The sequence below is a fragment of the Apostichopus japonicus genome, chromosome 21, assembly GCF_037975245.1.
Source record: "Apostichopus japonicus isolate 1M-3 chromosome 21, ASM3797524v1, whole genome shotgun sequence".
NCBI lineage: Eukaryota > Metazoa > Echinodermata > Holothuroidea > Aspidochirotida > Stichopodidae > Apostichopus > Apostichopus japonicus.
The window spans coordinates 19,853,520-19,870,970 of NC_092581.1; the positions used below are offsets into that span (position 1 = coordinate 19,853,520).

Genomic DNA, 17,451 nt, shown 5'->3' on the forward strand with positions numbered 1-17,451 from the left:
ATATCTACCAATAACGAAGGAAAAAATGAAGTGTTACATTTTAATGTCCTCGATTTGAAGAAGAGGTTAAAAGCTTTGAAAAGCTAACTGTTATTAACCAAAGAAAATTCAATTGACCTGACAGAATTCACGAAAGGGTGCGGTCTTTCACAAAAACCATTCGAGTGAAAACATTCCCTATTCTTCTCATTCTCAACTTGCAGCCTTGTGCTATTCACGATTATAAAAGCGCTTGATTACTCACTGTAGTCTTTGTTTGTACAATAACATGACGTCACGGGTATAGGCTCTCAGCAGTATACAGTATGTGCGGTTGAATTATTAGGCTGCCTACTTTTAAGTGTAACTTAGTGGTTGTTATTGGTGGTCGAGACTTATTAAGCATGACAGTGTTATAGTAGTCTAAAAGCTATAGGCATATGAATTCCAGGGAGAGGATTTCCAAGCTGGTAATTTGGAACGGGTTATGATATATTTCGAAGCGGATGGTTCCTTTTCTTTGTTCTATGTGAAGCAGTTCTGAATTTGACAGTAATCAATACTTGACAACCGTGTTTCTTTGCTATCGCTAATTGACTTTCAAAATGGCGTCCATCAGACATGTTTGTATAGGCCTATGTCTGTTATCTTTGCTATATTCTGTGACGGCCGTAACGGTTGTTAACAACGAACCACAGAAAGAGGTACTAGAGGGTTTCAATGTTACCATTTCTTGTGTTGTTGAAGATATTTTTAATCCGTCGAGTATGACATTTCACTGGACGGTTCCCGGTATCAGTGGAAGAACTGTACAGGCGTCCGATGGTATTCCAGATGGACAGTACTTAGTAACCAGCGATTTGCCGGAACCAAGAGGTGACATTGGTACTGTGACGGGTACGTCGACATTAACGGTGTTCGGTGCTAACGACACCACGGATGGTACTTATATATGTCAACTATTTGATAACGACAATACCGTGGTCGCGACGTCGGAGACTGAACTGTCAGTGATAACGTTCGACAAGACGACTGATTCCGCCTGTTGGGTCGAACCTTCTAAAATAGCACTTGAAGGTAGTAAGGTAACATTTAGGTGCGCTACCCGTAACCAAGGTGATCTGAGTGAATTAGATTTAGCAGTTGGCAGTACCCGTTTAGATGGTGTAAAGACTGTCGTTTCCGGGACCACATTTGTCAGTCAGACTATCTCCGTCCCTCTCGATTTAGACCAAAAAGATGTTTCATGTGTAGACGGTATAAGCGGTGACGTCCTCTGTTCATCCTCTGTGTCGCTCATGTTCCATCCCCGGGTTACCGTGGTCCCTGATGGCGAAATCGTTTACGAGTCCGATGCCCGGTTTAACTGTACCGCCACGGGACGGCCGATGGACGGTTTTATCTACCGATGGTGGTATGCCGATGTACCGATTGTACAGTCATCTCACCATCGCTTCAATAGGGTTATTCTTGAAAATAACAATCAGACATTGGTCCTTCCAGATCTCTCGGCATCGGTAAGTCAAACGTCACACTTTCAATGACATGGGCAGGGTTCGGTTTCTTCCTAATTCTTCCAAACCTATTTCTTCCAGGGACGTGGAAGAAACTGGAAGAAACCTGTTTCTTCCAGTTTCTTCCGGAAGAAACTGGAAGAAACTGTGAAAATTGGCATATACGCAGCACAACCCACATACATGATAAAGAGACAAATAGTTTACCACCATCTGACTGAAATGCATACCATTGAAACCACCAAAATATGATTTTTTTTTGTTTTGATTATAATTTTGGGTTGTTTTTCTACACCAAAAGATGTTGCTTATAGATCAAAATATGGAAGGACTACTTATCATCTCGCTACCCCCCCCCCCCCCCATCAACCAGAATTGCATAACTGGCCATACTGTACAGTATGAATGATTAACCTGGATTGGCCCATGCACTGAGGCTTCAGGAGTAGGATTGAAACTTATGGTCATAGCGGTCAATGTAATAGTAGTAATGAGTGTGCATTGTAGTAGGCCTACCCTAGTTTCCAGGGTACACACTTTTTAACTAAGAACTGGGCTATAATCAGGACCATTCTGGTCTGCAAAATATTGCTTGCCCATAGTTGTTCCCTGAATTGTCCAATGCCAGTAGCCTAGTACAATATTGTGTACAGTATATGCTGGAAGCAGGTCATGTGCTCCAAACCTAGATATAGACTACCTAGATGACACTATATTGCTTCTTGTCCATTTATTACATAGTTAGAAATCATTGCAGGTTGTTATGAAACTTTATCAACAGTTTTTCTCAAAAACTGAGTTTCTTCCATTTTGTACGGAAGAAACTGGAAGAAACCTATTTCTTCCGAGTGGAAAACACCGCGGTTTATTCCGCGGTTTTTCCACACCCGGAAGAAACCTGCGAACCCTGGACATGGGTAACAATACTAGGGTTACCCTACGTAGTTATTTTCCAGGACAATAATTAACTGTAATACCTTTCTGATATTGTAACACTTTTTCATCAACTATAGCTTTCTTGCTTTGCAAAGTAAGTGATCACGAAAACGTTATATGACATGCGCTCACAGAGATTAATAGAAATTGAACGAATTTGGCCAAGATGGATGTCAATATGGATACAAATATAGATATATATATATAGGCTAACTTAAACTGCAATGAATGGGTAATCCAGATCCGTGAGAACGTCTCCACTCTCCACTCTCGACCGGGATTCGAACCCGAGCCTCTCGCTTTTTATGCGGACACCCTAACCAACTAGACACTGATTGTATGCCTAGAGGTTCGAAACCAGCAATGAAGGTCCTAATTCCACTGTAGGCTTTTGTCACCTGTATCTAACAATGTTTTGTTTTATCGCTGTTTGCAGGCATATTTGCCTAATATATTTACATATATAAATAACATTCACATTTCTTCCTCTGTAGTTCGATGCTGGAATCAATCTGACATGTGAAGTCACCAATGCTGTAGGTACTGGCAGGAACGACCCTTACACCATTGAGGGACGTGAACCTCGATCAGTCGCCTCTACGGTAGGACCCATCCTCTTGGCGGTTATCTTCCTCATCATCATCATTGTCCTCATAATTTTCTTTATCTGGAGGAGAGGGCAGAAGAGAATGGTTCGCAGTATCAGTACTAGGAGAAAGATGACCGCAAAGGACAACCGGAATACCTCCGAGCTTCCTACTTTACAAGGCAGCGATTATACTGGCCATGGGTCCTTCGTGGCTGTCTCACCAATGGACCTTGAAGCAATGGGCTATGGACCAGACATAACGAGCAACAAATCTAGCAAGGTAGGCCAATTAAATATATAACATATATTCATATATGTATTAAATACACACACGCACAAGCATATATATAATTACATATATATATATATATATATATATATATATATAGTTTTTTAGTCATACTATGTAGTTCACTTAACGAGTTTTGCCCTCAACCGTAAACATGTTATACGGTACAAATGTTTGACGTCATGTAATTTGAGAGGACCGTCACTTTTAAGATGAAAATATGAGTGAATTTTGCCATCGCTTACGTAACGTCAATGTTGTATTCGTACTTTATTTTGAAGCCCATCAAGCCAGCGAGAGACGCCTTAACTTTTTATAATATTTTCCCGGTAAGAGTATAAACAAATACGAAATCAATCCATCTATACATAACTATACATTACTACATTACTTACGATACTGATCAATACATTTCTACAGTCTACCATCTACCATCAAGAGTGGTTACTATGACGACCACTCGTAATCATTCCATTAACTTGTTCATTATTGGAATGAAAACATAAACCATATTTATGGCCAGATTTGTAGAAGGGCCACCTCTGTAACTATCGATTCCTGTATGTATCTTATGCATGTTTCACACATAACATCACATCCACTATTTTGAACTACTATAAACGAATAATTCGATACACACTGTAATCAATCTCTGATCTATCTGATAGAAAAGAACATAGCCCCATCAAATTTTTCCATTCCAGATTTGTTGCAATTCTTTTCGTTCATAATTTGCAAATTTCAAAATCCATGGAATGTCAAAAAAATATATATATATATACCTCGGTTCTAAGTCTAAAATGTTATCTTTTAATTTTATTCTGTTTTGTTTTAAACAAGCAAAAATTATTCCGGATCCTACAGGACAGTGATGGAAATTTCTTTTTGGTGAGGAATAAAAGTACAAAGAATCACCACAATTTGTCATTTTTGTGTCTCAAATTGCTGACTGACATTCTGCTTGATCTTTTGCAAAATGGATTCAATTTTAAAACAAGAAAACGTGAATGTCACTGATGCCTTGCCTGATAGAATATTTCTCATATTTTGTAAATAACCCATAAACAACAAACAACCCTACACATTAGATTGTTTACGTATCTGATTATCATGGTTGACATAAAATAACCTTTACTCTTAATTATGTCATCCCCCTTCTCCCCTGACGACTTTTCTTGAAGCATTTTTTGTAGAATAATGGTCGTGATTCACAGATTCATTTAGTCCAACCTGTTTCGCTGTGCTCCTCCACAACCATTGTGTTGTGTCAGTACATAAACGCTTTTCACTATTGTGATTTGCGGTAACGGCTCATTTGAGACGAATCCCATTATAATTATTTGAAGAAACTTATCGGTGTAAAACCAGTGCAATTGGTTTACTCCTTATTTCTGAAGCAAGCCAACATTTGGTTAAAAGAATGGCCCGAGACCAACGTATACGTTTGATCTACTCTGTGGAATCATTAGAAAAATAAAAACTTCTTTAGCTGTGTAGAGCCGCCAGCAACACTATTTCTATACATGTAACTGTACAAACTGTACATACTGTACTCGCGTTCTAGTGAGTTTGTCGTCCAAAAATGTGTGTAAAAGTAAGCTGACCTGACGTTTCGATCCTAACAGGATCTTCTTTAGAGGCGAAATTTTAACTTATAAATTTGATGTACAGAAGCAAAGTGAATCTGTGAATCTGTCTAACCATGTTCGAACTCTTGAATCTTGTTGCGGAAGAGGGGGAGGGAAGGAGGGGGTTATTTTCAAATGTAAAGTTGTTCTGTCAACCTGTAAATCAGTTCAGTAAATGATCGTTGTAGCGTTGTTTTGTATTTATTTCGGGTTGTGTGCGAAATAGACCTATTTTTGTTTAACTTTCAAACTGACTAAAACGTAAAGTAACACAGCTCCATCTATTCCTTTCTTTCTTTCTTTCATTTATTTATTTATTTATATCATTTATTTATTTGTTGATGTATCCTTTTTAGAAGTCACCATACTAACTGCTCTGTTATTGTATATTTTGCTGCATGATATCTTCGTTCCGTTATCTATGTTGCGGCACCCCCCCCCCCGCCCCAAGTTTGGTATCACAAATATGAATACAAGGGATGTGGGTAGTGGGCGGGGATTGTATTTTACGTAGCATTTTCTAGACAATGTACAAAAACAATTAAAAACAAATAGTTGGAAATTCAGCTCAAATTTGGTAATTTCAACTTAAATTGAGGGCGCTGCTTTCAAATGAGCACTGTCGACTTAAATGTCCAGCAAGCACTTTGTTCTCAATCTTCGTCTTTCCTTTGTTTACTGTTTCGTTGTTTTTTTTAATCAATGTTACTCTTCGCTTGTTTCAATTTCGGCCAAAAAAAATAAAAAAAATCTTTCTCAAATGCAAGAAAACCCCCAAAATGTCTTGTTAATATGAAATGTATTTTTATTGTCCGGTGATTGCGAAAGAGAAAACTTGGCATGAAATAAAGTCCCTGCACAATCTACACGTAACAATACATTGTTGACATTTGTGGTAAGTTTTGGGAAACGTTGCCAAGTTTAGTTTGCATATGCAGCTCTGGGCGGAAGTGACTGGCTATTTTCGTTATTAAGTGACTGAGGCAATTGATGGCTGATTTCGTAACTTTTGGTAAGCCAAAGAAATCCATTAAGTAGGAAGCAATGCACATGTTAAAGACTATCAGTGTTACGCTGAATAATAAAAAAAGGTCACATGTTAGTTAAATTATGTAATCTCTCAACTAGCCACAGTGGTTTAAAAACTCCAGAGACTTAATTATGGCAACTTTCAGCAATAGTGTTATGCAATTTCGTGATGTGGGGTGATCGAGGGCCGGGGTTAGGGCAGGGGCAATGCAAATGATATTTAGCTGTATCGCAAACAGTATAAATGGCAGGGGTCTATTGGGTCTAATTATTATGAATGTGTTCGATGCTGTTAGAAAGTTAACCTCAACTAACGCACATGCCTGGTTTAGAAGCTTTAGAAGCTCATACATCAGTTTAAATGTGTTTCTATTTTTGAAGGTTGAGCCAAATGACCGAGACAGTGGAGTTGGCGATGACGGTATCCGGCCTATCCCTCGCAGGGGGAGTGTCTCATCCTCGGTAGGGAAGGTCAACTACGGATACGAGCAAGACACTCAAAGCCAAAGCGATATGAACTTTGAGTCCGCTGATGCACCAGTTGATCCTTACGAACAGAAGGTGGGTATACCTTTTTAAGGGTATAAGGGCCGGTTGTGGCCAGTGAGGACCAAGCACTAAACTTACTATAGAATGTAGTATTCATAAGTGTAATCAAAACCGCATTCAATTTCTGGGGGGGGGGGGAGGGGCGAAGGATAATTTTTTTTAATTATAATATCGCTAGTAATTTAAAAATATAAAATGCTTAGATGCAACTTACAAGGCCTGGGAAGTGCCATTTCCAGCGATCTGGGAGGTATTTTCGGCCAAAATTTTGTTGTGCGCCAACTCTTGGTGGCTCTACGCTTAGATAGTTTGCCTACAAGCTACGCCCCTCCATTGGCAAATTCCTCGATACGCGCCTGTTTCTAACTCGCGTTATGTTTCATAGTTAGCATTGTATATAATTCTTAATGAAACTAAAGCAAGTGCTTCAAGCCGTAACTTCCGCCACGATTTGACGAGTGGTTTCATATTTCAGTCAAGCTTCAGAAGATGCTGTGCTGATATGCATAGCTTTGACGACAACCTTCATCCTATCCTAATGTTATAATAATCCATACATCAGAGATGTCAGCAGGAACTACAGTATTGTTTCAAAGTACCCTCGATATCTCATGACAAATATCTTGAGCATGCCATCTCTACAGGTGGAGACATGATAGCTATGAGTGGGGGGGGGGGTGGGGGAATGGACGAGAAGGTGTTGTAAAGATAAGGCGCTGTACATACATCGATAGTTATTTCCTTTAAATCTAGCTATCCGTGTAGGAAATGATCGCAACATTATTCACGTGTTTCTTAATTCTCATATTATCAGACAGCTGACAAGGGAAAACCCCTCCTCCTTAGACCCCCCCCCCCCCCAGGGCAGCGTCTCCTGCATTAAGGGTCCGTCCCGGTGCCGACTGCTCTATATACGCCACTATATCAAGACAAAATCATCTCACCTGACTTTAAGTTCTACAACATTTAACCACTGGTCAGTGGTAACTTGTCACACCCACACACACTAGTGTGCGCAATTCAAACAGTTGCTCGCGGGGCGCCAAATTGCATCACATCAACGTGTCTCCTGAGGCACTTCCCATCGTTGCAGCGAGCCACAAGCGCACGCAACTCATACTAGCGGTAGCAACGGATAGCGGAGTTAAAGGTTGCACATGTTCTGTTAGATTCTCCATATTGTGCTTCAGGGTTTATTGTGTTGGTATAGTCTACACTATAAAACTATGTAATGTTGCAAGATGATACCTCACTTGTCATTAATTACACTGCACTTGTTTTATATACTTCTCAGCTCAAGTCCTACAGTTACGAGGTGAACCCAAATTTCAACAGTTATCGAAAATCTCAAATATTTGACGTCGTCACGATTCCGACCTCGGATAACGAAAACGGCGACGATTCTGATACTGAAATCAGGACCATTGCTAGCGATTCCGGAGGGAGCGATGACGAAAGCGTAGGCAAACCCTCGGCTAGCGGTCATATCGAAAGTACTACTCTGTAATTAATAATTGAGTTCGCACATCAGTGAGACCGTTCCAGACATTGCGTTCCAACAGCACTAATCTCTATATTTGAACGTGCATATTCATTTCACAGGTAGCGTTAAATGTAATACAATGGGTTAAAAGGTCATATGTAGGGTCTAAAGATCAAACACAGAGTTAAAAGGTCATGCACAGGGTTTAAAGGTCATACACAGGGCTAGTTAAAGGTCATACACATGATTTAAATGCCACATACAAGGTTAAAATGTAACGTACGGTATACCTATACAATTGGATGCCTATATAACATTGGAAGAGGACTTAAATGTCACACAATCATTACGTATATATGTTAACAGAATGGCTTCGTCTCACATAGTCACACTTAGTGCAAGCAAAACTCACATGAGAACTGGTAACCAAGGTAACCATGTCCTGGAACAAGTTTTATTGATAACACACTGAGTACGTACATGAAGGATGAACGCAAGTAATTACAGGTCACATAAAGGGTATATTAAAGGTCAAATAAAGCGCACGTTTAAGGTAAAAAAAGGGTATATTAAAGGTCAAATAAAGGGCAAGTTTAAGGTCAAATAAAGGGTATATTATAGGTCAAATAAAGGGCAAGTTTAAGGTCACATAATGGGTATATTAAAGGTCAAATAAAGGGCACATTAAAGGTCATATAAAGGATATATTAAAGGTCACGTGAACGATATATTAAAGGTCACGTAAAGAGTTACTTATATATGTAAGCATGTACCATAAAACATCACAGTTAGGGGTTAAAGGTCACATAGTCACATTACACAAAAAATGTTAAACCAACGCAGTCCTCATTCCATTGTTACAAAAGTACGAAATGTGAATAGTTTTAATCGATCTATTGCTTAGCTTTTCCACTTGTTCTTATTTTATTGGTAATAATGACATATGTTTTCTGACTTCCCGTTTTCGAGGTTTCAAAGGTTTATTTCCAAGTTTCCTTTCAAACATGCGGTCCGCTAACGATCCTAAGCCTATGCAATCAAATTTTAATCTTACTCACTCTTGCCATATGAAAAACATAAATAATAAACAAGAAACGCACATGGTATATGACTTAAATTACGCCAGGTTTGAAAAGTGTTTGAGGTGATTTTAAAGTCATATTATCGGAATTACTCGATAGAGATCATGACGTAATACGTTAATCCTATGCTGTCCATTCAGGATGGAAATGAGGTATTTTGGCAATTTTTATAGCAAGTTATAATTCACCTTCTATGTAGATAAGTTTGCTCTGTCGGCTTTGATCACACTGCATAATATAATGCATTATTGTATGGATATGTCTTTCAAATACTAAAAATGTTATTATAAATATGTTATTCTGAATTACGTCACGTAAAAACAACATGTCAGTAATGTGTTTTGCTGTATAAACTCATTACCATGCATCACTTTCACTTCGGTTAGCCATTTCATCGGACTTGTATCTATATTAATCTCTAGGAACTTGTCTCAAATTATGCCGAGGGTTGACGTGTAACTCGTTCAAATATTTGTCGTCTTTTGTTGTCCAATATGTCTGAATATGAATTTTACTGATTTTAGTAAGTTTAAACATGCGATTTGTACTTTTATAGCTTTATCAATGTGTCTTTCATGGCCCTCGGAAATTATATAGGATATGCGGTCTTCATTATATGCAGCCATAGTTTCGACAATTTGTCCCTCATTGTCCTTGGGCAAATGTCGTCCTAAATAGCTGACGTGATTCAATGTCTTCGAAATATCTTCCTTCCTTCATCGATGAGGCTTAATGATATTTCATCGGCTTTGATGTATGTGACCATCCAAAAATACTTACTCAGTCACATTAATGTGTCTTCTGTTGTCTTGAGAAAGCATATCACCTTAAAATGTCAGCAATAGATTTTTGCTTTATTCAGTAATATGTATTTATAAGTACTTTGCAAGTTAAGGCTAAAATGTGTCTGTTGTCGGCTAAATGTATATGAGCCCATATGCGTGATAATGCTACTTAATATGTCTTTCATTGTCTTTCTGGAATGTCTTTCTTAATATCTTACAAGGTCTCAATTGTCTTTCATCGTCTTCTGATAAATGTCTTTCAGGATTAAGTTAAATGTCCACTAAGGTGAGATAAAAAGTAGTACGATCATTTTTTTCTTTTTAATTAAGTTTCAACACCTGTTTGGTCTTTTTTGTACAGTCAGTCATTTTTAGTGAAATGTTTTAACGATTTGATGTTTTTTAAATACTTTTTACAACCTTTTTTAATATTCTGAAATAAGTTTATAGGAGTTATGTAACGTAAATGAATAATTGACCAAGTTACATATTGTTCGCTGCTTGTTTTTGTTTCTTCCACCACTCTCATATTTTAATGCTGTTAAGTTTCTTGTAAAGTCTACGTGTTACGAAAATCTAAAAGTAATTGGTATACCAGATCTCAGTTTGGTAATCTTTAAAAAAAAACTTTAAAAAAAAAACGGATTTTATGGTTTCTATAGTTCAGTAATGCGAAGAACCAATTTCTAAGAATTTACTAATAAACATTTTGTTTATTAAAATTCTAAATAGTCGAAAGATCCTCCTATTCTATAGGCTTGATACAACTGCAGAATGAAACAAATCAACGTTTTGTTCTTTTAGCCTATATTCAATTACATTTTAACCATTTTTGCTCACTTTGGTTACGTATAAGCTGGTTGTGTTGCTATATTGAAGAACGAAGGTATCATGTTTGTTTGTTTACTTAGTAGGATAGTTGAAACTAATTTTCTTTAAATAAGTATTGTAAAAGTTTAAAACAGATTTACGAACCAATGAACGGAAAAGATATAACTTTTTATTTTTGCATATATTCCTACAGGCTGAAAGTTCCCGATGACGTCATCACTCCAACAACCAGCTGATTGCGCAATTATATGCAAAACAAATAAATGAATGATATTTAAAAATCATGGCGTCCGCCAAGCGATGTTGGGTGAATTGAATGGGTTATGTGTTGTCCATGGTATAATTAATGTAGTATAACTAAACACATTCAGCTGAATCCAGCTAAACAAAAAATAATACGGCCGCATTTCAACTCTCAGCTTAAGTAAATTGTTTTATTTCAATACTTGGGATGTCTTTCATATTATATAGATAGAGAGAGAGGGAGGGGGGGGGGTGGGGAGTTTATTCAGAGGTATGGGATATTATTGTTTAATATCCTTAAATTAACTTGTAATATGAATCTGTTCGACGTACAACAGGCAATCATAATTTACATAGTACTCACGACACCACTATCGTCAGATACCATGTACTGTACAAGCACGATGTAACGCACGTTTCACTATCATATAGTGTCCACATACACCTACAACATTACAACATGCATTCCAACATTGTAAGCACCTTGGACTTCCATACAAACACAGAAGAACATTAGCGCAGGATTTATCGTGTGGCATGTTTTCCTTATAAGCCAATGTAACACAATGTAACATCACATTGCGTAATGGATCCTATATCCTATACTTCTGTATAGCACAATACAACACCATTATACAAACATGTATGAAGCAACATATATCATATAACGTGCATTCGTTAGTAATACTTCTTATAGTGGACAACGCTATAAATCACTTGCATTCCATTGTATCCTGTTGCACATAAAACAATAGAATATCCATCTACTAACTTTAACAGCATGTACCTAAGAAAATGATAGACTAACCACATGTTTAACCATCGCTATTGTAGTACAGACAACAAATTTCTGCTACAGTAGCCCCCCTCCTCGCCCCCTCTCTTTAAAACAGAAAAACACGGTTTATAGCGGTTGACATTGTCACAGTCAGTGATATAACACCTAATGTATATTAATTTTATATTGATTCAAATATTAATTTTTTATAATTAAGAGCTTCTCTTACAAGCTGTGAAGTTATATTTTCCGTTAGAAAAAAATAGCGCTGGCGCAATAATAGTAGTATAGTTTGGGTGGGTAGCTTCGAAATACTAAAAGACTTGTTGTATGACACGATTGATGATAAATAAAATAAAGAAAGCAGAAAATTATCGATTTGTCTTGTCTGATGTGTTCCATATAATAATATTCCGCAAGTAGATATTTAAATATTTCTTTTGTTTTGTTTTCTCTTTTGTCTCCATAGTTTTGCTCGCATTTTCTTACTCAGAAAATAGAAAGTTACCGTACAACACCCCGTTCACTTGCGCACATAATGTATCAGAGAGTCGTTGTGGTGGTGGTGGTGGTGGGGGGGGGGGTTGGTTACTATGGAGCTATGATGATGATAACAATGATGCAGATAATAGATAAAATATGGTACTGTCTACCACGAATATGGGTGACTTGCGCACATAATGTATCAGAGAGTCGTTGTGGTGGTGGTGGTGGTGGTGGTGGGGGGGGGGGGGGGTTGGTTAATATGGGGCTATGATGATGATAACAATGATGCAGATAATAGATAAAATATGGTACTGTCTACCACGAATATGGGTGACTTGACCCCTAGACTAGGCGGAAATAAAATGGTTGAATACTGCTGGCTTCTATAAAATGAAGATATGCGCCCCGCCTCCTCTTCACACATATTTCCGTTCTTTTGATATAATGACTGAATCAAACGTCATGACGAATGAATATGAAAAAGGAGAAATAATATTAAATATGAACACGAATATGAAACACAACAAACAAACATGGGTCCTGCTATTGTTTCAACAGCTATTCCGGTTTTCAAATATTTAAAATATGCTTGATTTCTAGAATGCACCTTTAAGGCTGAATTAATGTTAACGTCGGTTCCCCAGTGCAGGCCTAAATATTAATTATTAATCCATTGTTTTATCAATTCTGATAACTCAACTAAAATAAGTTCTTTCAACCTCATATCAAAAACAGAACACATTCAAATGGCATGCAACACTATTTCTCTTTGATAAATATGTACTATATACTGTAAACATGTTTGTCCCATTGACATCTGAGGGACTGACGTAATGAGCTGCGTATTAGACTAACCAGTCCAGCCACTTTAATGGATGAACCTCACTGTTTTTAATTGATCACCAAGTTTCAATATTGAAAATAGTATAAAACTACAACCTGGACTAATCACAGTGGACTTTCAACGGTCTACAACACATCAAGATTGAATGGCTTCATTTAAACTAAAATCACCCAAAATAGAACCTGAACACGAATCCAAAATGATACTCAGTGTATCAAAACACCCCACAGCCCTCCATGTCTCGTGATGTTAGCTTTAACCACGTGATCCGGACGTGGCAAAGTCTGTTGTGGTAGTATAAACGATTCCCTTGTTTATATTATAAAATAAAAATAATACTACTACCTACATCTTGAAGAAAATAAAGTAATGAACATAATATTAGTAAAAGAAACTTTAAAAATGAAAGCATCCGAGATGTATAGGTTTATATATATATATATATATATATATATATATATATATATATATATATATATATATATATATCTTATCTCTATCATTATATATATATATATATATAATTTAATAATGAAGGAAGATTTTATGTTTCCTTTATATCTTGGTTTATTTTCTCTGCAGCAATAATGTATAATTCTAGTGATATTTACATGATGCATATAGATTTTAAGTTTAATTTCTTGCCTGTCTCCCCCCCCCCGCATCCACGGGCAATGATAATCTTTTTTCCTAATCCTTTCGTGTATCACGTGATACGACTTTCCTATAGTGTTGTGTACATGCTTAAAACGTGATGTGACTGGCCGTTTAATAGCACACTGACTTAATATCTGTATATTAATATCATCCTATAGAACTCCCAAAGGAAATCCATTTTAAATTTGACTTAATTTGTAAAAGATTTTTTCTTTTTTAATTTCTCAACTTTGATTAAAAACAACTCGACTCTGTTGTTTTATTTTCTTTACCGGTAGAGATAAAGTGGCAATGTTTGTGTAATCACAGACTGCACAAAGAATTAGATAATATTAAACTTCCTTCATGCGTGTCGTAGCATTGTAAGGAATTTATTAATACTGAAAGCTTGCCTCAGGAAATACTTTAACGGATCGAAACGAACGTCTTCAGGAAAAACAAAAGTAGAAAAAAAAATATTCTCTGAAGAAATTGATCATCATTAACAACACACTTTAGGCTGGTAGCGATATTGTGAAAGTCTGTCACAACGACCCCCCCCCACCCACCCACTACAATTCCTTGTCTCTCTTTCACTTCGTTTATAACTAAACCTGTCTTAATAATTAAACATTTTGTTAGAAACTTGATGTAATGAGACAAACTCCCTTAACTAGGAAAAACATTTGATTTTCTTTTCGGTAAAAAATAACATTTTATACTCTGAGGTGCTTTTTATATTAGTGACAGCTTTATGTATCGAGACAGCCCACTTAATTAAGAAATGTTTTGTAATTGGCAATGAGATGAAACAATGCTAGCAGGCAGGATGGTCGCTGAGGATGGTTAAAGTACTGGTGAACTAAACAAAGAACAAATAAAGAAGGGAAAGATATATAATTAAGATAAAGAACATAAGCGGCCATTGGATATGATATTCCACAACCAGTTATGGACCATTGCCATGGAAAAAATATAGATATAATATTCCACAACCAGTTATGGACCATTGCAATGGAAACAAATATTATATATATATATATATATATATATATGATATTCCACAACCAGTTATGGACCATTGCCATGGAAACAAATATAGATATGATATTCCAAAACCAGTTATTGACCATTGCCATGGAAACAAATATAGATATGATATTCCACAACCAGTTATAGACCATTGCTTGAAACAAATGTAGATATGATATTCCACAACCAGTTATGACCCATGCTGGAAACAAATATAGATAGTCTTCAGTTTAAGACCACCTCTTGTTGGGTAATTAAGATATTATCATATAGCAACATAACTCGGTGCTATAATACAATTAACAATTAAACTACACAACTAAAATATAAATCTTTCACTTTAGTAAAGTATGGTATTTGTCAGTGTGACGATATGGTGAATCAAAGAGATCACGAGGGGTAGGGGTAGGGGTGCGGTGGGGGAGGGTCTTTCTACCGGAATGACCCAACACCTTTCAAACCTAAGTTTTGTTAAAATATATGCATTTTCCAAATTTCAAAGGGCATTGTGAAGTAAGCTGTGACGTCATTTAAAGCCCGTTCAGTTACAAATATAAAATATAATATTTTGAGTATTCGGTAATTTCGTGAATTGACAGCATTGTTCTCTATAGATTAGCCATCCGTTATCGTCCTTTTCCAACCGAGAAAATAGTATATATATATATATATATATATATATGATATGTCAGCAAATATTGATGGATGCGAAAAGACATCTATTTTTGATATAACCTAAAGGCAGGTAAAAGAAATTGCTTGGAGGGTACGCCTCGTTTCTAACACGCGATCTAATGACGTCATCCATTGTGCATGGTATACCTTTTAGAATGATTGTTACAGTCTGTTCCTACGGTAACATCTGTTTAAACGGACGAAGATCTATTTCATGATCAAACGCCAAATATTATTTATTTTACTGACAAATTAACATGAGACACAATACATCCCGGAACAAGTGTACATTTTAATCTAGAAAATTATTCAAACATAATATATAAACCGTTCTGTGTAATTTCAAAAGGAAAATAATTCAAATGATAATGTTATGAAATAAAAAAAAAAAGAGAGAGAGAGAGAGAGAAGGAATGATACAAATACTACAAAGGAATACGAGAATAGAATGTCAGTTCTCACGAGGTTCAGTCACGTATGCCACGTGGTGAAAATGTGAAATTCTGTCTCGATTCTGTCTTTATATATATATTAATCACAACATTAGAATTTCTAGTGTAAACCTTGAATATAAGATACACGTGAGCTAAATATAAAATCTAAAAAAAAGAAGGGAAAATAGACTATTATATGTGCAGTTTTGTAACAATTTTGAACTTTTAATTTTTGGCGCTCGTTCATGTCTTGGTAAAGTAAACTTGTTCTATTTGAGGCTAACCAGTGGATTGCTATCTCATGTTTTGTCATTTGTTGACATTCACACGTTGAAAACTGTATATTTGTGTTGAAGTTTGTGTCAACCTGGTGTTTTTATTCTCGAGAGTTGAAGGAAAGACAATGTATCTTATAGAACATCGTCTCTTTCTTCAGGACATGAAAATCACAATATATATATTTATCTCAGTGAGAAAGATTGCTTTGAGGTGTAGCAATCAAATTTAAAACATGGGTGACCAATAGCTGAGTCATACTTGAGGTCAAAAGTGTTGACCTTTAATATTTATTCTTTGTTCATGTATTTTGGGCTTATGTGAGGGCTGTAAGGCTTCTTAGGGAATCTTCTTTCCCTATCACATGCCGCCACGAATCGCGTACAACCTGGCTGTTCATCTATATACAGTTTTCCACCCTCTCCTCACGCCATTCTGACTTTACCAACAATGAAATCGCTCACATGACTCGGACCAATCCTATAGCCGAATCAATCAGTCGCTAGATCTCACAATTTGCTATTCTGAATTCACTTTCTACAGTTTCGTTCAAGCAAAAGATTTTCTTTCAAATCATACATAGAATGTATGAAGCTCGGAACGAATGTGATAGTATACACACCGGCTACGCAAAAAACAAACCCCAAAAGACAAAAACAAGAATGTCTCCCTCATTTATGGGCTTGGTCATTGAAATTGTTAAATGTTCTTATCGGAAGTATAACGGCTTTTATGACTATTGATATAAGAAAAAATGAACGATAAATCATATAGCAGTACACCCAATACCCAAGTTGCAGCCCCGATAAGGATACTACTAGGGGGCTGACGGGGTCATAGATTGCTACCGGCCCAGTGATCGATTCAGGGTTGATGGGGCCTTGAAACATGTAAATAAAGGTTGAAAACTCAGTTATAGGCTGTTTCTTTCGGTACCGTACGTTTTAAACATTCGGTGTATCGCCATAAGTCAATTAGGTACATTTTGTTTCACAATTCGTCCCAGATTACGACAAAGGTTGCTTTAAATGGCCAGCGATGATCATAACGCGGTCCCCTAAACTTGCCAGCTACTTCATTTCATCCGAGACCGTTTCTGTCACCTAATACTGTAATATATTAAGATCTGCAGTATAAATATAACAGTAGATCTTACTAAATATCATTCTGTTCCTTTTAAACACTCCACCGTGCCTCTTTAAGAGTCATCTATGTTTCTTCCAAGTAACTCATGTATGTTTTTACTGCCTTGGTCAATGGCTTTAAGTCGAACGTGACTGATAGTATCTTTAAACGCCTATCATAAGTAATGAATCGTGTGTTTTGGATTTAAAGATTGTAAAGCGATCCATA

At 36.7% G+C, this 17,451-nt stretch overlaps 1 protein-coding gene across 2 annotated transcripts; it reads left to right on the forward strand.

The window, feature by feature from the left end:
• The first annotated feature begins 266 nt into the window (after positions 1 to 266).
• On the forward strand, positions 267 to 12,089 carry LOC139962521 (uncharacterized). 2 transcript variants are annotated; one of them, XM_071962555.1, is made up of 5 exons: positions 267 to 1,496; positions 2,924 to 3,298; positions 4,148 to 4,195; positions 6,346 to 6,525; positions 7,808 to 12,089. In XM_071962555.1, exons 1-5 carry the CDS (start codon positions 585 to 587, stop codon positions 8,018 to 8,020), a joined length of 1,728 nt encoding a protein of 575 aa, XP_071818656.1. In that variant the 5' UTR covers positions 267 to 584; the 3' UTR covers positions 8,021 to 12,089. The 2 variants fall into 2 exon arrangements, with proteins under 2 accessions (XP_071818656.1, XP_071818657.1); XM_071962556.1 differs by lacking the exon at positions 4,148 to 4,195 and having other exon boundaries at positions 272 to 1,496.
• The last annotated feature ends 5,362 nt before the right edge of the window (positions 12,090 to 17,451 follow it).

Bases quoted from the DNA above. Each gene is read 5' to 3' on its own strand.
- LOC139962521 (XM_071962555.1), top strand. From the start codon at position 585: ATGGCGTCCATCAGACATGTTTGTATAGGCCTATGTCTGTTATCTTTG. The intron at 3,299-4,147 runs GTAGGCCAATTA...GTTTTAAACAAG, and splicing joins CGAGCAACAAATCTAGCAAG to CAAAAATTATTCCGGATCCT. The intron at 6,526-7,807 runs GTGGGTATACCT...TATACTTCTCAG, and splicing joins TTGATCCTTACGAACAGAAG to CTCAAGTCCTACAGTTACGA.